The sequence below is a fragment of the Pelophylax lessonae genome (assembly GCF_965119305.1).
Source record: "Pelophylax lessonae genome assembly, chromosome: 4".
Taxonomy (NCBI): Eukaryota; Metazoa; Chordata; class Amphibia; order Anura; family Ranidae; genus Pelophylax; species Pelophylax lessonae.
In genome coordinates, this window is record NC_138771.1 from 574430525 (window position 1) to 574454209 (window position 23685).

Genomic DNA, 23685 nt, shown 5'->3' on the forward strand with positions numbered 1-23685 from the left:
TCCATGAAAAAACGGATATCAATGCATCTCTATGGAAAAACAGATGTAAACGGATGATTATTCATTTACATCAGTTCACATCCACATCCGCCCTCATCTGTTTTTTAAATGGACCAAAGCCCGACTTTTCTTCTGTTAAAGAAACAGAACAGATAAAAAACGGATGTAAACGGACAAACGGTACATTTTTGCATCTGTTTTTGGATTGGTAGTGGATGTAAAAACTGATGAGAAACTTGGCTGGTTTCACACGGCGGTCCAATCAGGTCCGTCTGTCAGCTTTACAGGCAGACATGATTGGACCATCTATAGCTCTCTATAGTTTGCTGACACCCTTCATTTGTTTTTCTTTGAAAAAATGTGGCTGAACTGATGAAATAAACAATCTGTATGTGTGAAAGGGGCCTAATGCCCCGTACACACGTTCAGATAATCGTACGAAAAAAATCGCTTTCGACCTGATCGCACGATAATCTGATCGTTAGTACACAGCTTTCCACAGCCGATCACGACAGTTTGTCCAACAAAATCCGAAGGGACAAACATGAAAACTTTTGTGATACGATAGACTAGCGAACGACAATCGTTTAATCAGTACAGTATGCGTTCGCTAAAAATCGATAGACAAAGACTGCGCATGATCAGAAACACAAAAATAACCCGGAAAAAGCCTGGCTGCCATTGTTCTTGTTTTACACTATCTGATACGTAGCTACGCAACCAGGAAGCTTTTCCAGAATCGTACAAAAAAAAATCATACGCTAAGTACGCATTGTTGAATTCGATATTAGTATCATGCAACAAAATGCGTACGATAAGTCGTACAATTATCTAAACGTGTGTACGAGGCATAAGAGATCTTGGAGCAGCGGTCACACCTGTTGAATACTTTGTATCTTTTATTGTGATCCAATGAGTACTATCCAAGCATTTCCAATGCCATGCTTTTATGCCATTCATTTAAATACGAGGTTAGCTTAAAGGGGTTGTAAAGTCAGAAGGTTTTTATCTTAAAGCAGAACTATAGGCAAAACTTTTTTTTTCATTTTGGATACAGCAAGGGAAGGTTATAACCCCTGTCAGATTTTTTTTCACCATCTGTGCCCCATTGCATAGATTTCCCTTCACTTCCTGTCTCATAGCCCAAACAGGAAGTGAGAGGGAATCCATGCAAATTAAGAGAGTTCCTTGGGGACCCCCAGGTCACCAGAACTTGTGTCCCCATTGGAAGATTTTCCCTCTATTACTTTTCTGGGGACAACCCAAAATTTGGGATTTTCTTCTACTTTAATGATAATGGTACACAGGTCAAATAGAGAGGGTGAATCTCCCTAACGGGGACACAGACAGCAATAAAAACTGACAGGTGTTCTAATCCCTCTCCACTCTATCCAAATAAAAAGTTTTGCCTTTAGTTATACTTTAATGCAGGGATTCCCAAACTTCGTATGAGTATTAAATCGCTTCTCGGCCTTTTGGCTAAGATCAAGTGTAGTATCTGTTCTTATCAGTGTTGGAATGGAACCTGAAGGTTAGTATCGGTGGTGGCCGAAGTTAACCGGGGCGCTCTGGGCGTAACTGGAGGACCGGAGTAGGCCAAACCAGAGAAAGCCGGAGGGTTCCAATGCCTTCCTGATTTGAATGGGTCCGCCCCTACCAGTTTGAAGGGAGCGAGAAAACTGGATCTGCGGCCAGTTAGTACTGCTCCTGGATGTGATTGGTAAGGAACGGCGGTGGCGGTGGGGGAGCCTTTCCTCCTGGGTTGAATCTGGCCTTGCAAAAGGCTTGTCCCCAGTTGAAGGCAGGTTCTCCCTAAGCTGTCCAAAGTTCTGATGCCTCCTGGTAGGATAGGGCTACACTCGGTCTGGCCTTTGGGCCGGGGTAGAGAAGGCCCGTAGTGTATGTGCCCCTGGGGTGGCAGCCCAGGGGTGCCTTAATTCTCACTGGTGAGGGGCAGCTCGCCTTGAGTTTTTCGGCACCATGGTCACTGCACCTACGCACACTTTTTTAAGCACCTGCCTCTTGGGCAAGGCCTTTTGGCTTCGACCAGAGGAATTCTTATTCCGGCCGGAAGGCCTGCCTTTGTTTTTCACTTAGGCACTAATTCACCTCTCCACTTCCCCTTCCCCACCTTTTTGTTTGTGTGTGTTTTTTCTTTGTAGTTTGTCACTTTTCTATCACCTTTTTTTCACCTGCACGACTTGTAGGGTGTGGGTCCTCGGACCCTACCTTGAGTCTTGGGAGGGGGTGGATATGGCCTTTTGGCTTGGTCTGCCCTCTCTCATGGGGTCTCCCTTCGGGGGAGCCCCACTTAGTACTCGGTGGGGGCTGTTTCGGCAGTCCCCCTGAAGAACGGGGTCAGTCTGGTTCCGGCCAGACAGACCATGAGTACCTTAAATCCCTGTCAGGAGTCTTGCGCCCCGGGGGATCGAGGTTCGGGTCCTACCTCTTCGGAGGGAAGACCATTTGTTCGCACACCCTGTGCACTTTTTGTGTTCCTCACGTTTGTGTGTGTGCACTTTTTTATGCACCGGGTGAAGTCTTTTGTGTGTGTTTCACACGCTACGGGCTTTTAAAAAAAAAAAAAAAAAAGCAGGGATTCCCAAACTGCGGCCCTGCAGCTGTTGCAGAACTACACATCCCAGGAGGCATTGTAAAACTCTGACATTCACATACATGACTGGGCATGATGGGAATTGTAGTTCCTGAACAACTGGAGGGCCATAGTTTGGGAATCCCTGCTTTAATGCATTCTATGCATTAAGATAAAAAGCCTTCTGTGTGCAGCAGCCCCCCCCCCCCTAATACTTACCTGAGCTCCATCTCTATACAGCAATGTCCACGAGTGCCTCAGCCGTCTGGGACTCTCTCTCCCTTGATTGGCTGAGACACAGCATCGGCGCAATTGGCTCCCACTGCTGTCAATCAAACTCAGTTAGCCAATCAGGAGAGAGAGAGTGGCAGCTTTGTGTCTGAACCAATGGACACACGGAGCTGTGACTTGGATCGGGTGCCCCCATAGCAAGCTTATGGCTGCGGGGGCACTCAACAGGAGGGAGGGGCCAAGAACTCCAGCCAGGGACCCAAGAAGTGGAGGATCCGGGCTGCTCTGTGCAAAACCAATTGCACAGAGGAGGTAAGTATGACATGTTTGTTATTTTTATAGAAAATAATATGAGACTTTACAATAAATTCACATTTTCTAGAAAACCGCCTATGCGTTCAGGGGCCCCAGTAGATATTTAAAAATTGTTAAGCTTTGTAAAATGTCCAATAATTATAGCGTTATACCTGTAGCCTATTCGGACCCCTGGAAACCTGGCAGAAAAACTCCAAGTTAGCAATCCCCATGTCCTGCCTTGATGCTAGGATGTTAATATGATGTGCAACACCTGGCAAATGAAGATCAAATGGAGGCAGCTTTTAACCACTTAAGCCCCGGAAGATTTTACCCCCTTCCTGACCAGGGCCTATTTTGCGATTCTGCACTGCGTGAATTTAACGGTCAATTGCGCGGTCGTGCGACACTGCACCTAAACGAATTTGATGTCATTTTTTTCACACAAACAGAGCTTTCTTTTGGTGGTATTTGATCACCTGTGTGATTTTTTGATCACGCGCTATAAACAAAAAAAGAGCGTCAATTTTGCAAAAATAACAATATTTTTCACATTTTTTTATATGAAATTCCCCAAAAAAATGTAAAGATCAAAATTTTTTAACATTTTAGGCCAATTTGTTTTATGCTACATATGTTTGTTAAAAAAAAACGCAAACAGCATATTTTGATTGGTTTGCGCAAAAGTTATTGCGTTTACTAACTGAGGGAAAGATTTTTGTCATTTTTGTTGTTTTTTTTTTTTAACGAGTAATGGGGGCGATCTGCGATTTTTTTTTTGCGGGACTGCGACATTGCGGCGGACAGATTGGACCCTTGACTGACATTTTTGACACTTTTGGGGTTACCAGTGACATTACTACAGTAATCATTGCTATATATATGCACTGTTACTCTAAAAATGACACTGGCAGTGAAGGGCTTAACTTTTTTTGAGAGGGAGGGGTTAACTGTGTGTCTAGGGGCGTGATTCTAACTGTGATTGGATGTGGCTACTGGTGTAAGAACAGAGATCAACGGTCCTACATAGCAGAACCGTATGATCTCCATTCTTACACAGGGAAGAATGACAGTTTACATTAGCCGCCTGCCTTTCTCCCAGTGTAACGGACGATTGGGTCCACCGGGCACACACGCGCGGGGGGGGGGGTCCGTGACCGAGGGAGAGCGCGCCTCCGGCGGCGCGCGCTCGCTCCCTAGAGCCTCACAGGCTAGCAACGTAACCCTACGTCACTTTGCCTGTGAGGGGCTGACCGCTGCAGTAAATAGTCGTGCGGCGGTCGGCAAGTGGTTAAAGCAAAGGTTTACTTCCATTTTTAGTCTCCATATAGGAAGTTTACTCGTCTATAAATCAAAGATGAGTCCCCAACCATCTCCAAAGTAATCAATAAACCCCATATGCACCTTCACCCTGAGGAGTGGATGAGTAGTAATCCTAATTTTAAAGGAATACCTGGATAGTCCTAATGTTATTCCATAGATCGAATACTAAAAACCAATCAAATGACACGCAATAATTTCCTGCTTTGTTTCCCGGCGGTAGTCACTGTGAAGGATCCATGATGACATCACCCTTCATCATTTGGAAGTCAAATGTCACTGTTGTCAGCCATCAATGCAAAGTGTTCACAGCTGTATGATGAAAGCCACTTCACATCTTTCTGCCAAGTTATTACTTTCTGTTGGACTTCAAAACTTGAACTGAATGCGGATCTACGATGACATTTATAATTTACTTCAACTCAAAGTCCGCAGAGATATCACTGGACCAGTCTGTGTGTGCCAGCTGTGTCACCATTGCCCAGGGCGTCAGAGCACAAGACACGGCTTCTATCAGAGAACCGATTGTATTCTTTATTAGATTACAAAGTCTGCTCGGGTATTTCCATACTATCAATTAGAATGCACCATTGTTAGGAGTCAAGGGCAGCTGCTGATACACAGAGCCCAAAATAACACCTAAATACGCTGCTGCAGCCAATCTGTGACCCAAAGTGTCCACTTCAGCCTGTTTGTGTGCGAATCCTGCATCCTCACCTACAAGGTAATAAAGTGGCAGCTCACAGGATTTTTTGCTCGTTTATGTGGGATGCATTTATTTGGGAAGGTACCTGTATGTATATGTATGTGCATGTATGTGTGTGTATATGTATATATCATTTTTATATATAAATATACACACAAACACACACACACTAATACCAAAAGTATTGGGACGCCTGCCTGTACACGCACATGAACTTTAATGGCATCCCAGTCTTAAGCTGGAAATATACTATACAACTCTCTTTAGATTTTTTCCTTTAGATTTACCAAAACCATATAATATGAGGTCAAACCTAAACACTTTCAATTTGCATGCAATCAGGCAGGCCCCTGCACTACATAGTTGAAGGTAAATTCACAGGAAATCGAACATAAAAGGTTTTAGTGCCGGTTCACACTTGTGCGATGCGGGAAGGCTGCGAATTTGCAGCCTGTTCCCGCATCGCAAACGCACATCTGGCAGTTCACACTGCCATATGCGATACGCTGGGGGTGTCAATGAAGTGTTAACGACACCCCCAGTTTGATCGCATATCGCAGTGCGATCTGACAGTTCGCACAGGATCGGATCGCACAAGTGTGAACCACTGTGCGATCCGATCCTGATGCGGCTGGAAAAAATGCCTCATGTGCGACTTTTGTGCGGGTGCAGTGCGAATTTAGCCATACAAAGTGTATGGCTGAATTCGCACTGCACATCCGATCGTATGTAATGAAGGAGCAGTGCTCTCCGATATTAAATGCGATCGCCGCATACGCGGAAGTGTGAACCGGCACTTATAGTGTGTATCCAGCTTTAGTCCATAAGGTTCAATATTGAGTTGGCCCACCCTTTGCAGCTATAACAACTTCAACTCATCTGAGAAGGCTGTCCACAAGGTTTAGGAGTGTGTCTATGGGAATGTTTGACCATTCTTCCAGAAGCGCATTTGTGAGGTCAGGCACTGATGTTGGTCTCCGCTCTAACTCATCCCAAATGTGTTCTATTGGGTTGAGGTCAGGACTCTGATCAGGCCAGTCAAGTTCCTCCACTCCAAACTCGCCATTCCTCGCCTTTGTGTACCTTGCTTTGTGCATTGGTCCAAATCATTTGGTGGAGGGGGGATTATGGTGTGGGGTTGTTTTTCACGGGTTGGCCTTGGCCCCTTAGTTCCAGTGAAAGGAACTCTTAAGGCGACAGCATACCAAGACGTTTTGGAAAATTTCATGCTCCCAACTTTGTGGGAACAGTTTGGCGATAGCCCCTTCCTGTTCCAACATGACTGCACACCAGTGCACAAAGCAAGGTCCATAAAGACCAGTGGCGGCCCGTGCATAGGGGGCGCCAGGGCGCCGCCCCCCCCTACCCCTAAAGAAAAGAGAAAAAAAAAGAAGAAAAAAAAAAACGAACAAATAAAGTTTAGAAAAAAAAAAAATTACAAAACGAACAAATAAAGTTTTGAAAAAAAAAATTGTGTTCGCCGCTACCCCGGCCTATGTGGTGGCTATGGGGGGGGTGGGGTTTACGACCCAAAAGGGCGCCGATTGGCTGCCTTCTGGGGGCGTAACCTGAGCGCAAGTCATTGCGCTTGGGCACCCCCACTTTCCTGATATCCTGGCTGTGATTGGTCCAGTCTACAGCCTGGACCAATCATCATCCAGGACATCCCATGGCCCCATGCTGACCCCGCTGACGTTGCGTGGACCGGCATTGCAGAGAGCGGAGCGGAGAGGAGACCGGAGAAGAGGAGAGGGAGAAGCCGAGCCTCCAGGTAAGTGCACTGCTCTGTCGGGCACGCACGCATAGCTCTGCATTAGGGGACATATACTGGTGGTCACTGCACTGGAGGCACGCACGCATAGCTCTGCATTAGGGGACATATACTGGTGGTCACTGCATGGAGGCACGCATGCATAGCTCTGCATTGGGGGACATATACTTGTGGTCACTGCACTGGAGGCACGCACGCATAGCTCTGCATTGGGGGATGTATACTTGTGGTCACTGCACTGGAGGCACGCACGCATAGCTCTGCATTGGGGGACATATACTTGTGGTCACTGCACTGGAGGCACGCACGCATAGCTCTGCATTGGGGGATGTATACTTGTGGTCACTGCATTGGAGGCACGCACGCATAGCTCTGCATTGGGGGACATATACTTGTGGTCACTGCACTGGAGGCACGCACGCATAGCTCTGCATTGGGGCACGTATACTTGTGGTCACTGCATTGGAGGCACGCACGCATAGCTCTGCATTGGGGGACATATACTTGTGGTCACTGCACTGGAGGCACGCACGCATAGCTCTGCATTGGGGGATGTATACTTGTGGTCACTGCATTGGAGGCATGCACGCATAGCTCTGCATTGGGGAACATATACTTGTGGTCACTGCACTGGAGGCACGCACGCATAGCTCTGCATTGGGGGATGTATACTTGTGGTCACTGCATTGGAGGCACGCACGCATAGCTCTGCATTGGGGGATGTATACTTGTGGTCACTGCATTGGAGGCACGCACGCATAGCTCTGCATTGGGGGACATATACTTGTGGTCACTGCATTGGAGGCACGCACGCATAGCTCTGCATTGGGGGACATATACTTGTGGTCACTGCATTGGAGGCACACACGCATAGCTCTGCATTGGGGGACATATACTTGTGGTCACTGCATTGGAGGCACGCACGCATAGCTCTGCATTGGGGGATGTATACTTGTGGTCACTGCACTGGAGGCACGCACGCATAGCTCTGCATTGGGGGACATGTATACTGGTGGTCACTGGCTGCACTGGATGCACGCACGCATAGCTCTGCATTGGGGGACATATACTGGTGGTCACTGGCTGCACTGGATGCACGCACGCATAGCTCTGCATTGGGGGACATATACTGGTGGTCACTGGCTGCACTGGAGGCACGCACGCATAGCTCTGCATTGGGGGACGTATACTGGTGGTCACTGGAGGCACGCACGCATAGCTCTGCATTGGGGGACGTATACTGGTGGTCACTGGCTGCACTGGAGGCACGCACGCATAGCTCTGCATTGGGGGACGTATACTGGTGGTCACTGGCTGCACTGGAGGCGCGCACGCATAGCTCTGCATTGGGGGACGTATACTGGTGGTCACTGGAGGCATGCACGCATAGCTCTGCATTGGGGGACGTCTACTGGTGGTCACTGGCTGCACTGGAGGCACGCACGCATAGCTCTGCATTGGGGGACGTATACTGGTTGTCACTGGAGGCACGCACGCATAGCTCTGCATTGGGGGACGTATACTGGTGGTCACTGGAGGCACGCACGCATTGCTCTGCATTGGGGGATGTATACTGGTGGTCACTGGCTGCACTGGAGGCACGCACGCATAGCTCTGCATTGGGGGACATGTATACTGGTGGTCACTGGCTGCATTGGAGGCACGCACGCATAGCTCTGCATTGGGGGATGTATACTGGTGGTCACTGGCTGCACTGGAGGCACGCACGCATAGCTCTGCATTGGGGGACATATACTGGTGGTCACTGGCTGCACTGGAGCCACGCACGCATAGCTCTGCATTGGGGGACATATACTGGTGGTCACTGGCTGCACTGGAGGCACGCACGCATAGCTCTGCATTGGGGGACATGTATACTGGTGGTCACTGGCTGCATTGGAGGCACGCACGCATAGCTCTGCATTGGGGGATGTATACTGGTGGTCACTGGCTGCACTGGAGGCACGCACGCATAGCTCTGCATTGGGGGACATATACTGGTGGTCACTGGCTGCACTGGAGCCACGCACGCATAGCTCTGCATTGGGGACATGTATACTGGTCACTGCATTGGGGACATGTATGCTGGTCACTACATTGAAAGGGGGCATTTATACTGGTCACTATATTGAAGGGGGCATGTACTGTGGGGTTTGTGCTAGGGGCCTGTACTGTGGGGTTTGTGCTTGAGTTGTTTGTGTGAGGTTTGTGCCTGAGGGGTTTGTGCTGGGGGGGGGGGGGTCTGTACTGTGAGGTTTGTGCTGGGGGGGTCTGTACTGTGAGGTTTGTGCTGGGGGGGTCTGTACTGTGGGGTTTGTGCCACTCTCAATCCATGTATCCCATAATAGGATGTCTCTCACAGTATATCCCATAATAGGGCCCCTGTTCCCTATTATGGGATATACTAGTACTGATGGACCCCTTAATATGTGATATATTGGGAGAATTTGTTCACGCAAGCAAAATACAGGGGACAAAATGGGTGGAGTCTATAAGGGGTGGAGCTTCTGAGAAATGGTAGGGGTCAAAATGGAAGGGCGGGGTCTTGCGCCCCCCCATCTTAAAACTTCACCAGCCGCCACTGATAAAGACTTCGAATTTGAATGGATGGAGAGAGCAGAAGACAGCAGATAAACAGATACAACTTATGTAGGAGGATGTGTTTCATCTCTGTGTATCATCTGAGGCCAGTCACTTCACTGGATATATGTGAGGGTTTACATCCACTTTAAAGCTGAACTCTGGGATAAGCAAATATTGTTCAAATACAGTATGAGAGTCATGTGCAGTCTTAATTGAATCTTGGTGTAGTTTGTGAATTTCTTCCAGATCTGTGCAGGAGCTTCCTGTAATAAGGACCAATCACTGGGGCTCTCTCTCATTGTGCAGGATGACTGGTCTTGTGTCTGCCCCCTTCTGTAGATTTCTTCAGGCAGTTTGCAGTGGGTGAAGCCTGCTGGGTCCCTCCTAGAGCTCTTCTGTCTACATAGAATATGTGCAGCACAGTATTTGTCATTCCCACATTCCCTCTGTTCTCAGCTGCATAAAAGCTAGGGAGGGGAAGCAACAGTACACCTCCCAGTGAATGGATGTGCCTGGGGGGGGGGGGGGGCATGCCAGGACAAGTCTGATCATTGGAGGAGAGCAGGCTGAGTTCCCAGCATAGCTAGAGAACTGACCACAGTGTGCTCTCCTGCTTAGTGTGGTCAGTTTTTTGATAGGAAAACATAGGGACTGGCAGGAACACCAGAGATTTCACATAAAGAAGGGAATACGAAGAGAATAGGAGACCTTCTCATACAAGTACATGGTACAGCAGGCACGTATCTGGAATATGAAAGGTTGGGGTAACAAACACTTTCGCTCTAGGGTTAATACACGTGAAAATTAATTTATTGAGCTAATTTATTGAATAGCATCATTACATAATAGAGGTGTAAAAATTGTATTTAATAAGTACATTCTTTTTTATTGCACATGCCTTGATTCCTATTTTTCTGCACATGTATGGGGTTAATAGCTGTAAAGACAGATTTTGTGTCCAGTGGCACATATCCATCCCTAATAGCAGGATATTACTCCATCTATGATTACATGTGAATATCTTCGGACAGCCTTGGATAGCGTCTTCTTGTCATTAAAGCCCCTTTCACACTTGTATGACTTGTCCCGCGACTTGGGACTGCAAAGTCACATAACAAGTCATACTACATGATTTCCAATGAGTATCGTTCATATCTGTGCGACTTCAAGTTACAACGACTTCAAAGTAGCCCCTGCAATACTTTGGTTCAATTTTAATGCGTTTTGAGGTCCATAGACGTAGGCATTGCTTCAAGTTCAGTCAAAATTGTGCGACTTTTAGGTCGCACAAGTGTGAAAGGGGCCTTAACCACTTTAAGACAGCCTATTTTTGACACTTTTTGTTTACAAGTTAAAATCTGTATTTTTGCTAGAAAACTACTTAGAACCCCCAAACATTATATATATTTTTTTAGCAAAGACTCTGGAGAATAAAATTGCGTCAGGATCTTTACTCATAACTTTGGGATGTACCAAAGCAGTCTTACTGAGGCCTTGCAAGTCCTACACAATGGAGTAAAAACTGGGTGTATGGTACCACCCCGAAGGAGGCCACCTTTAGGACCCACATGCAGGAGTGAATTGAGGGATGGCCCTGGAACCATAGGGTCAGAGCACTTGAAAGAAGAGATACAAAACAAACCAATCTGGTGCACTACAAAGTCCAGCTTCCTGAGAATAGTCAGAAGGGAAAGAACAGTGGATCACAGTCAGTTTTCATGTATCAGAGGTCCCGCATCTCGCCAACCAACCCGGGAAGATCAAAGGAGCTCCAAACAAATACAAACGGGATCTTTTGACAGCTGTCAAACTCAGGCTGGGTAAGCTTGCGGGTAGAGAAGCACATCATGCCGCTCCACACTGACAGCCTTCCTCTTGATCCACAAGTTCCTACACTGATGACACCTGCTGACAGCCCTGTGGTGCTTATCCAAGTCCTATGCTGAATGCCAAGTATTTAAGATGCAAGTGTGCCTATATTTGTTATTGAATATATTGTTACTATTTTACTCATGAGGATCTGCGCTGCTATTTGTGTTTTTAAAGAAGGAATAGGAGTTTGTTATGAGGCTGGAGGATCCTGAACTGAAGGATCATGTCCAAAAACAAGCCAAGGTACTCCAAGCCAAGAGTTGGTTCCAATGACTTCTGGAAATTGGGGATCCATGTGAAGTTGCCTGCTGGCTGACAGGGTCTGGGCAGGCTGATCCTTCTACAGAAGATCCTTCAGGTAGCCCACAATGTGGATACCCTGAGCTTACAGCAGAGCAAAGACATAAGCAAGCACCTTAGTAAAGACCTGGGGAGGTCTGACGTTAGTACAAAGATCTACCACTCAGCTGTTGGCGGAGAGTGCTGATCGAGAGCTGGTCGGCTGCTGGTTTTCCAGCATGCTCACCCAACAGTGTTGATACGGCTACCATACACACAGGCCGAATGCTGGCTAGTTTTTATTTGAACCGGCCAATGTTGCCCAGCATTCGGCCCAGGTGTACGGGGCTTAACTCTGATTCTGAGGTCGCAAAAGAGTCCTTATCATCTTCCTTCTTGGCCTACTCATCAGAGACTAACATTGGAGGGGAGGCTGAAAGGGTCCTTTTCCAACCCCTGCAATCAATGGCCCCTAAGATAAGGTAGAAAAACATTCTTCTCTATCAAAAAGGAGGACAGGGACTCTTTCTCTTATTCAAATCCCCTCACATGCTCTTTCTCTTCCCTGATGCAGTAGCTCTGAGCTCAGAATTTTGACAGCTCACTCCTGTGATGGTGAAGGTGAAAAGTAATAGCTCAGCTATTATAACAGCAACGTCCTAGCAACGTCCTAGCAACGTCCTGGCAGTTTTCAGGTCAGGCTTCATGAGATATATAAATGGCCTTCACCAATACCAAGGATATTATTCAACTTTAATCAAAGCTGCACAGTTTGTTTGTTTTTTTATCTACAGATGCCCCTTATCTGTAAAGGGAGTTTTTTTGGCAACTGTGAACTAACCCTTTAAATCTCTGGATTTGACAGGTAAGCCAGGACTGGCTAAATTTTGATCCATCTATGAGCAGGCTGGTTATATTCAAGTTTATCTATTGATCGGCTTCAATACAACCAGTCTGTCTGTTTTTTTTCCGTAGATCACTGCTGTTGGCGATAGCCTGCAGTAGTGGTCGTTGTATTCTGATGGAGGGGAAACCTCCCGCTGTTAGAATACAATAGTGAAGCGGGAGGGATTTTCTTTCCTTCTACTCGTGATTGAAGGAAGAAAAATTGCATAATGTATGGCCAGCATTACACTTTAACTTGAATGATATTGATAAATGTTAAATAAGTAATTATAGTTTCTGTGATAATCCCATGTACTTACAGTGTCACGAAACCCACATCATAAAAAACTACAGGTGACAAAAGTGTCACTAAACCCACATCAAAAAAAACTACAGGTACCAAAAGTGTCACTAAACACACATCAAAAAAAACTACAGGTACCAAAAGTGTCACTAAACACACATCAAAAAAAAACTACAGGTACCAAAAGTGTCACTAAGTCCACATCATAAAAAACTATCAATAACTGGTGTATTAAATACTGTTCATACTCACTATGAGACTAATTTTCTGTATTCTGCAAAAAAACCTGGTTGATCCTGCTGCTCTCTATCTCCCCCTTCTGTTCATGTCCCCAATTCTGCTAGGGATTTTGCACCTGTGGTGGCAACTCTGCATATGTTCAAATTTCAGTGAGTTTCTATGCTGAGCATTTCCTTCCTATCACATCTGAGCAGCCCATGTGACTATAGAGTCATACATGTGGGAGTATACACAGTGGTAAATGACAGCCCACTCCCTCTCTCCTCCTCCATGTCCACTAACCAGATAAACATAATGGGGGTGTGATATTGCATGTAGATTAATTGAGGCTTCACCTCCCTCTTATTCTAAGACACTGAGGGGCGTGACACACAGAAATCTGCTCACACCATGTTTTTGACAAAAATAATAATGATTTGATTTCAAATATATATTTGTATGATGATTTAAAACAGGTTATTGATAGTAATTGTTTATCTAATTATACTCTGTATTCCAAAGACTGTTTTTTTTTTTTTTTTTTGAACATGTGACCAGCAGCAGAGGACTAGAAGATCCTACTGCTTATGTTTCCCTGCAGACAGGCTGGGAAAGAGCTGGGTCATGTGACAACTGTATATCGATTAGGAAAAAGGTACCTAGGTGTTTTTTTTATTAAAATAATTACAGTGCCATCATCTACATACAGAAATAAAAGGGGCAATGTAAATGAAGCAGTGTGTGTTTAGTATCACATTATTGCCCAGGTACTTCCTCAACTCAGAAGGTGAAGAGGGGGGGGCACATTGGCATCTTCGCTTTGGGTGCCAGAAGACCTTGTACTGGCAGTATCCCAAAGTATAAAGTAGGAAATAGAAATCAATAATGAAATGTAAACAGAGTGCTCACCATTAATTTGGAAGTTCAATACGGTAAAAGAACTCAAAGGGTTTTCTAAATGACTATATCGTACGTAGGAATACTGAAACACACACAGTGCAGATAACTCACTATCAGTGCATAGAGATACTCATCATTATACAGAGCACAGTGCTCATTATCAGTGTATGGAGATACTCATCATCATTATACAGAGCACAGTGCTCATTATCAGTGTGTAGAGATACTCATCATCATTATATAGAGCACAGTGTTCATTATCAGTGTATAGAGATACTTATCATCATTATACAGAGCACAGTGCTCATTATCAGTGTATAGAAATTCTCACTTTAATTATACAGAGCACAGTGCTCATTATCAGTGTATAGAGGTACTCAGCATCATTATACAGAGCACAGTGCTCATTATCAGTGTATAGAGATACTCAGCATCATTATACAGAGCACAGTGCTCATTATCAGTGTATAGAGATACTCAGCATCATTATACAGAGCACAGTGCTCATTATCAGTGTATAGAGATACTCAGCATCATTATACAGAGCACAGTGCTCATTATCAGTGTATAGAGATACTCAGCATCATTATACAGAGCACAGTGCTCATTATCAGTGTATAGAGATACTCATCATCATTATACAGAGCACAGTGCTCATTATCAGTGTATAGAGATACTCAGCATCATTATACAGAGCACAGTGCTCATTATCAGTGTATAGAGATACTCAGCATCATTATACAGAGCACAGTGTTCATTATCAGTGTATAGAGATACTCAGCATCATTATACAGAGCACAGTGCTCATTATCAGTGTATAGAGATACTCAGCATCATTATACAGAGCACAGTGTTCATTATCAGTGTATAGAGATACTCAGCATCATTATACAGAGCACAGTGTTCATTATCATTGTATAGAAATACTCATCAGCATTATACAGAGCACAGTGTTCATTATCAGTGTATAGAGATACTCAGCATCATTATACAGAGCACAGTGTTCATTATCAGTGTATAGAGATACTCATCATCATTATACAGAGCACAGTGCTCATTATCAGTGTATAGAGATACTCATCATCATTATACAGAGCACAGTGCTCATTATCAGTGTATAGAGATACTCATCATCATTATACAGAGCACAGTGTTCATTATCAGTGTATAGAGATACTCATCATCATTATACAGAGCACAGTGCTCACTATCAATGTATTGAGATACTCATCATGATTATACAGAGCACAGTGCTCATTATCAGTGTATAGAGATAAAAATAGTAAAAATATGTAGCGCTAAATCATCATATAAAAAGATCTAAAAATAGTCCATATAAAAAAGAATTTCCAGATATCCCGGTGAGGAAATGCACAGCAACCAACACATTCCCAGTGGATGCCTCATCAGGGGAAACGCGTCGGGGTGAGAAGCCTGCGCCATCACCACCCGTGGTCCGCGCTGCAGAGCATCACGTTTGAATTTGCATTCGCCTATTTATTCAACTTAACTGTAAGTGTTCTACCTTTTTTTTAATAAAGCCGTTTAAGAGGTAATGCACTATTGCCTGTTCCATTCTTTTTTGGGCACTATCTGTCACTGAGTGTGAGGGGTACAGGAGAGAGACCAACCCCCATACAGCATCAGGAGTCAGAACAAGAGTTACAAGAAAATTCACTGCCTGCTAGTCTGGATAGTTTGCCTGAGGATTTGGAGAACATTATCACTCACCATTTGACCTGTGAAATACTTGCCTTTGGTAAGAGTTTTGAAATACCACATATCGGGTGGAAGAGTGAAAGGTTGGGACATCACATCTATTACACTAGCTGGTGTCATCTTCTCAAGTGTTTTATTATGTTGAGTTGCGGTCAGGGCAGCCATCAGAAATTTTGGGGCCCCTTACACAGTTTTTGGCCTGCCCCCCCCCCCCCCCACGCCTGACCACCAAAATTCCACAGGGCCCAACTACCGTGTCGTTGTCCTCCTACAGTCCCATGTCCTCCTGCATTCCATGCCCTACTCCTCCGCCAGTCCCATCTTCTCCATCCCAGGAAAATAAAGGTTAATGGTTCTAGTAAATGTCGCCCCTCCTGTCCAGGGGTGAACAACTGGGGAACAGGGGAGGGCAGGGCCTACAGCTGTGTGTGAGGGCTAGTGAGGGACAGGACCCACAACATAGTGCCAGTCTGCAAGGGAACGGCGGAGCATACAATTGAATGGCATTGCGAGGACAGGTGGCAACCATTCCCTGTTTGGGGCCCCTCAGGACGCCCGGGCCCCCTACATGTGTATGGGCTGTACCCCCCTGATGGCGGCCCTGGTTGCGGTTCCCGACTTGATGAGAGATTGACAATTTTTCTATGAGATTCCCCCTGAGAAGTGGATTAGGATGAGGATCCTATGACAAAGTATTGCAGCTTGCCATGTTACAATTTGAATGCCTGTTTATCATTTCCAGCTGGTAAGAGTATTTTGGCACTCTAGTTGGTGGCAGATCTCCTTCACTTGTCACACAGTGTTGGTTGCTGTGCATTTCCTCACCGGGATATCTGGAAATTCTTTTTTATATGGAATATTTTTAGATCTTTTTATATGATGATTTAGAGCCGGTTCACATTAGAGTGATCCGACTTTCCGGGCGACCTCACAAGTCGCGGTGCGCTGCTCGCACTGCGACCTCGGAGCGGCCGGCACGGACTTCATGACATTGAAGTCAATGCAGGTCGCTCCGGGTCGCCCCAAAGAAGCTCCGGACCCTTTTTCTAAGTCGGAGCGACTTGTGTCACTCCTATTAGAACGGGTCCACAGCTTCTCTATGGCAGGCGACCCACGGCGACCTGTCAGGCGACCAGGTCCCCTGACAGGTCGCACCAGTGTGAACCGGCTCTTAGTGCTACATATATTTACTATTTTTATCTTGTCCACATATCTTCAGTATATGACCAGTGTAGCTGCTGTTTGATGTATTTATGATATTTATACATATATATTTATACTTTGCGCAGCTATCTATCTATTTATCAGTGTATAGAGATACTCATCATCATTATACAGAGCACAGTGCTCATTTTCAGTGTATAGAGATACTCATCATCATTATACAGAGCACAGTGCTCATTATCAGTGTATAGAGATACTCATCATCATTATACAGAGCACAGTGCTCATTATCAGTGTATAGAGATACTCATCATCATTATACAGAGCACAGTGTTCATTATCAGTGTATAGAGATACTCATCATCATTATACAGAGCACAGTGCTCATTATCAGTGTATAGAGATACTCATCATCATTATACAGAGCACAGTGCTCTGTATCAGTGTATAGAGATACTCAGCATCATTATACAGAGCACAGTGCTCATTATCAGTGTATAGAGATACTCATCATCAATATACAGAGCACAGTGCTCATTATCAGTTTATAGAGATACTCATCATCATTATACAGAGCACAGTGCTCATTATCAGTGTATAGAGATATTCAGCATCATTATACAGAGCACAGTGCTCATTATCAGTGTATAGAGATATTCAGCATCATTATACAGAGCACAGTGCTCATTATCAGTGTATAGAGATACTCATCATCAATATACAGAGCACAGTGCTCATTATCAGTGTATAGAGATACTCATAATCATTATACAGAGCACAGTGCTCATTATCAGTGTATATAGATACTTGGCATCATTATACAGAGCACAGTGCTCATTATCAGTGTATAGAGATACTCATCATCATTATACAGAGCACAATGCGCATTATCAGTGTATAGAGATACTTATCATCATTATACAGAGCACAGTGCTCATTATCAGTGTATAGAGATACTTATCATCATTATACAGAGCACAGTGTTCATTATCAGTGTATAGAGATACTCATCATCATTATACAGAGCACAGTGTTCATTATCAGTGTATAGAGATACTCATCATCATTATACAGAGCACAGTGTTCATTATCAGTGTATAGAGATACTCATCGTCATTATACAGAGCACAGTGTTCATTATCAGTGTATAGAGATACTCATCGTCATTATACAGAGCACAGTGCTCATTATCAGTGTATAGAGATATTCAGCATCATTATACAGAGCACAGTGCTCATTATCAGTGTATAGAGATACTCATCATCATTATACAGAGCACAATGCTCATTATCAGTGTATAGAGATACTCATCATCAATATACAGAGCACAGTGCTCATTATCAGTGTATAGAGATACTCATCATCATTATACAGAGCACAGTGCTCATTATCAGTGTATAGAGATACTCATCATCATTATACAGAGCAGAGTGCTCATTATCAGTGTATAGAGATACTCATCATCATTATACAGAGCACAGTGTTCATTATCAGTGTATAGAGATACTCATCATCATTATACAGAGCACAGTGCTCATTATCAGTGTATAGAGATACTCATCATCATTATACAGAGCACAGTGCTCATTATCAGTGTATAGAGATACTCATCATCATTATACAGAGCACAGTGTTCATTATCAGTGTATAGAGATACTCATCATCATTATACAGAGCACAGTGCTCATTATCAGTGTATAGAGATACTCAGCATCATTATACAGAGCACAGTGCTCATTATCAGTGTATAGAGATATTCATCATCATTATACAGAGCACAGTGCTCATTATCAGTGTATAGAGATACTCATCATCATTATACAGAGCTGAATATCGGTGACTTCACACAGGATGATTATACAGTGGCAGAGTTGCTGTCAGTGTATAGCGATACGCAGCATTCTTACACATGACTTTCTATTGGTGGTCTGGTCAGTGTACGGAGGGACTCAGCAGCACTTGTTGGGAGTTGTACAGAAGTCTGGGTCCCTCCATACAGCTGTGTACAGTATGAGAGCAGGGTGCAGGGTGCAGCCTGGAAGTTTGCAATGCAATGTAGTAGAGTAGAATATCTTTACTCACCCAGTGCATGGCTTCTCCTGCTGCTCCTTGTCAGGCTGACCCTTCCTCCGCTGGGACAGAGCTGCCCCCATAGTAATGTCACAGGGTGTCCCCAACCTCTGCTTCCCCTGGGTTTGCCTGTAGGGGATGGGAGCTGCAGTGATGAGTCCGCTGCATTGCAGGGAGGGTGAGGACACACTGCCAGCTAAAGCATGCAGCCAATCACAGGGCTCCCTGCCCTAACCTGCCTGATTAACCCCTCAAGTGCTTTCTCATCATCTGTCACCAGGTGCACTGTCATTGTGTCACATCCAGATACAGCCACCATCAGTCTGCTCTCAGCACACTCTTCTATGGCTACAAATTCACACTGACTTCTACAGCTTTTAAAGCAGTAACAAACCCAAAGCATAAATGTAATATATTGCAGCTTACCAATCATTAGATGTGATGGATACATTAGTGTTTGTTTTAGGCTTTTATCCCCCTGTTTTCACCTGGGGATCTGGCCAGTAACACACCTCCTGTATTAGAGTGCCTACACTCTGGATGAAGGAGCACAGGTGGCACCTTTGGACAGCAGTATTGTCAGTCTGGGGGGAGGGGAGGAGTGTTAGATGTACTAGTAGATTTAGATACACTAACAAATTGAAGCCAAACTCCAGCTCAGACTTTACAGCAAACAATTTTTCTTTTGGGATAAAAGTTTTATATACAAAAATAAAACCTGATCATTGTAAGCACCCCCGTCAGTGGTAAATGCTTTGTCTCAACCCTCTAACTGCTACATTTGCAAGAGGGCTTGTTTTTTTGAAAAAAAAAAATGATTTAATTTCAGGATCACTAGAAAAAATAAAGGAAAGCGATCCTAAAAATATCACTAATGCAGCCATCACATCTAATAATTGTTACATTTTAATATAATAAATGTTTGATTTTGGGTTTAATAGCGCTTTCATAATTTTTATAAATTTATTTATTTTTTGCTGCCCCACCCCGTCTTCAGTCTTACAAGAATGATGTTTCAGTCTCCTGCAGCCTCCTGGGATATCTACATCAGAAGGCATTATTTTCCACTATTCATGGAACAATATCTAAACAGATGCAGTGCCACATCTCACACATGCACAGACAGAGATCTGACGCAGTGTCTGTTCACATATTGTTCTATGAATGGTGGAAAGTAATGCCTGCTAAAATATGTGTCAGTATCCCAGGAGGCATTACTTTCCACCAATCATAGAACAATATGTAAACAGACACTGCATCAGATCTATGTCTGCGAAGGTGTGAGACCTGGAGCCGTGTCACTGGGGGGCCAGGTGCAAGAATTGCAGAGAAGAGCAGAATTATTGTCAGTGCAGTTCCCCTGGTTCCCACTAGATGTCACTGTCTAATAGTGTGAGCTCTTTATGAAAGTGGAACTAAACCTCCTATCCTTTACAGCCAAGGAGACTGCCATCTTAGCTTCTGTTTGATTTGCAGTTGCCATGGTGCTGCAAATGTGACCAACTATGACATCAGCCATTTAAATGCTTGATAAGAGCTGACAAAAGTACACTGGCAACCATAGACGTGTGGACAGGGTGCCAGGTGTGCCTGGGCACCACCTAATCATCCTGTGCTTGAGAGATTCCCCCTGCTGCTTGGCTGCAGAGAAAGGGACAGGGAAATCTCTGTCCTCAGTCTCTTTTTCTGTCTCAAAGTAAGCCGTCAGGGGTCTGTTTAGACCCCTGATATTTCACCAAAGCCCCCCACCATAATGAAAAATTATTGTAAAAAAAGAAAACAAAATTGTGAAAAAAGTCATCATAAAAAATAAACTACTGACACCAATCTCTGCCCTTCTGACACTGTCCACTGCTCTACAGACAACACTGTCCATTGCCCTACTGCCCTATATATATACATGCAGTGCCTGGACAAGGTCATCCAGCGCTCAGGGCAGATAAGCTAAACTGCGCCCCCTCCTTACCTTAGGGTTAGGGTCAGGGCATCCCCATCACTGCAATGTATCCCCATATGTATGTATATGTATTTGAGCTTTGGAGTGCACACCCTAATGCAATAGGCCGCGCACACCTATGCTGGCAACCGTCACAATTATCAGTGGCATACCTTGAATGTAACTGTTTTGGAAAAGAGAAACTAAAGCCTAAAATGTAAAGAATGTAAGCAGGCAGGCTTGCAGGCAGGTTGCCTACAAGGTCAGGCAGACTAGTGTGGCTGCTTAGAATAGGGGAAGAAGGGGTTACCTCTGCTTTGTTTTCTTGCTCACATTCACTGGCTTTTGGGGTCCAGCCTCCTGTCCTGTGAGATATTAAAAGGCAGAGATTTGGGTCTCGAGGGCATGGGGGGCCAGCAGGATAAAGAAGGGGAACCTGACAGGACATGCAGAGAGATGTAGTCCCTCTGTGGAACACCGACCTTCGGAATACACCCAAGTCATGAACTTCTCCCATCGAGTCGTGCCAGCTATGGACTTCCCCCACAAGGACTTTGCCTTTGCAGGTATCCCAGGGCAGCCACTATTAACCTTAGATGGTAGAAGGACATTCTGCTATGTTATGTTTATCATGCTGCACTTTAGTAAAAGTTGTTAACCACACTAAGCCTGGTTTGAATTTACTCAAGGGGTGCACACGGGGTCCTGGCTCACACACACACAAGGGTCTGAGTCTACCACAGCACACAAAAGGTTCTAGTAACATCACAACAACAACAACAGGTTAACAGGAACCAGTTGTTGGTGTGGTACCTGGTAAGGTGACAGGTTCTCCAGTGTTACGGCTCCCCTCCTAGCTGTCTGTCTCCCTTGGTCTCCAGGAGTGGATAAGCATTACAGAGAGGTATGGCCTGATCACTAGGTACAGAGAAATACTGTAAAAGTTAAGTGGGCACACTAGAGGTCTGTGCTATATGCATGGCTGGACCCCATTCTGTTACCTGGAGTGAGATAAGGTATAGGTACGCTGACTGGTGGAATGGGCATGGCTCTGTGTTACCCTCCTAATGCAACACAAGGACCTGTTCAAGTGTGTAGGATACGGTACGCTATCCTTGAAAGGACTTCACATGACACTACACACAAGTGGCTTATCTCTGTGTTGGAGGACTGCTCTAATGTCTGACTTTCACATGACCGCAGCCCTTGTCTGGTTCCGGTACTGATGTGCCCGCCTTCGGGCAAGGTGTAATCCCGGTGCTGGGACAAGTGACCCGCCTTGTGCCTGGCTTAGCCTAGAAGAACCCACCCTGGGGTAGGCCTCCTGTGTGGCACCCAACAAGTTAATGGAGAACATACGGATGCCTCTTTGATTAGAGAAAAGCTGACGTACCAGCAGGGCCGATCAGGGCACCGCACCCAGGCGCACCGCACCCAGGCGCCGCAAACTGAGGAGGAGGAGGGGAGCCGAAGGTCCAGTGGCAGAGTCCTTTCCTCCCTCCTCCTCTCCTTGTGTGTGTTACATAGCGGCAGTGTACCAGCGGGGGGGGGGGGGGGGGGGCGGCCCGTGGGTGCCACTTACTGGGGGGTCCGTGCAGGTCTCCTGTCACGTTCGTCTACACCTGAGTCGGGGGCGGAGCTGGGAGGTGGTCCTAGGTACGGATAACTGCTTGCCACTTGTTCACACTGTGGAAACAGCTGGCACTAGAGTGTATAGGTGGGCAGGAGGGGCGACATATAGGAGAACCGATCTCCTCCATTCTCCTCCTGGTTCCTGCAGGGCTTTCAGTGGCTGCAGGGGCGGGATTAGTTCTACCATATACCGCCCCACCAGACCTCCTGTCCAGCCTGGTGCTAGCTGTATTCACAATGTTAACAAGTGACAAGCAGTGATTCGTACCTGGAACCGCCTCCCAGCTCCGCGCTACGGCTTTGGCTCCCGCTTCTTGGCTGTTCCTAGCACTGGGCAAGGTAGGAGAAATTCTCCCTGTCCTGAGGCCCCTCACGCCTAGTAGATACAACACAATCTCTGCAACAGCAAAGTGTAAGTAAATACACTGCCCAACGAGTTCCAGGTGTCCTACTATCACTCTGTTCCCCCCGGCCCCATACTGCCCCCCTCCCTTCATGCTGCTCCCCCCATACTGCCCCCACCTGGCACACTGTCCCCCTATACTGCCCTCCACTGCCCCCTCCTGGTACACTGTCCCCCTATACTGCCCTCCACTGCCCCCTCCTGGCACACTGTCCCCCTATACTGCCCTCCACTGCCCCCTCCTGGCACACTGTCCCCCTATACTGCCCTCCACTGCCCCCTCCTGGCACACTGTCCCCCTATACTGCCCTCCACTCCCCCCTCCTGGCACACTGTCCCCCTATACTGCCCTCCACTGCCCCCTCCTGGCACACTGTCCCCCTATACTGACCTCCACTGTCCCCTCCTGGCACACTGTCCCCCTATACTGCCCTCCACTGCCCCCTCCTGGCACACTGTCCCCCTATACAGCCCTCCACTGCCCCCTCCTGGCACACTGTCCCAGTATACTGACCTCCACTGTCCCCTCCTGGCACACTGTCCCCCTATACTGCCCTCCACTGCCCCCTCCTGGCACACTGTCCCCCTATACTGACCTCCACTGTCCCCTCCTGGCACACTGTCCCCCTATACTGTCCTCCACTGTCCCCTCCTGGCACACTGCCCCCCTATACTGACCTCCACTGTCCCCTCCTGGCACACTGTCCCCCTATACTGCCCTCCACTGTCCCCTCCTGGCACACTGTCCCCCTATACTGACCTCCACTGTCCCCTCCTGGCACACTGTCCCCCCTATACTGCCCT

The 23685-nt window shown here is 46.0% G+C and overlaps 1 protein-coding gene across 1 annotated transcript in view; it reads right to left on the minus strand.

Moving 5' to 3' along the window:
• TACC1 (transforming acidic coiled-coil containing protein 1) overlaps positions 1-19054 on the minus strand; it is a 184773-nt gene extending 165719 nt beyond the window's left edge. The window contains exon 1 of the mRNA XM_082255222.1: positions 18923-19054. Within this exon, the coding sequence (XP_082111348.1) occupies positions 18923-18993 (71 nt within the window). The 5' untranslated portion in view covers positions 18994-19054. The remainder of the gene's footprint in view (positions 1-18922) is intronic.
• Positions 19055-23685: the final 4631 nt, after the last annotated feature.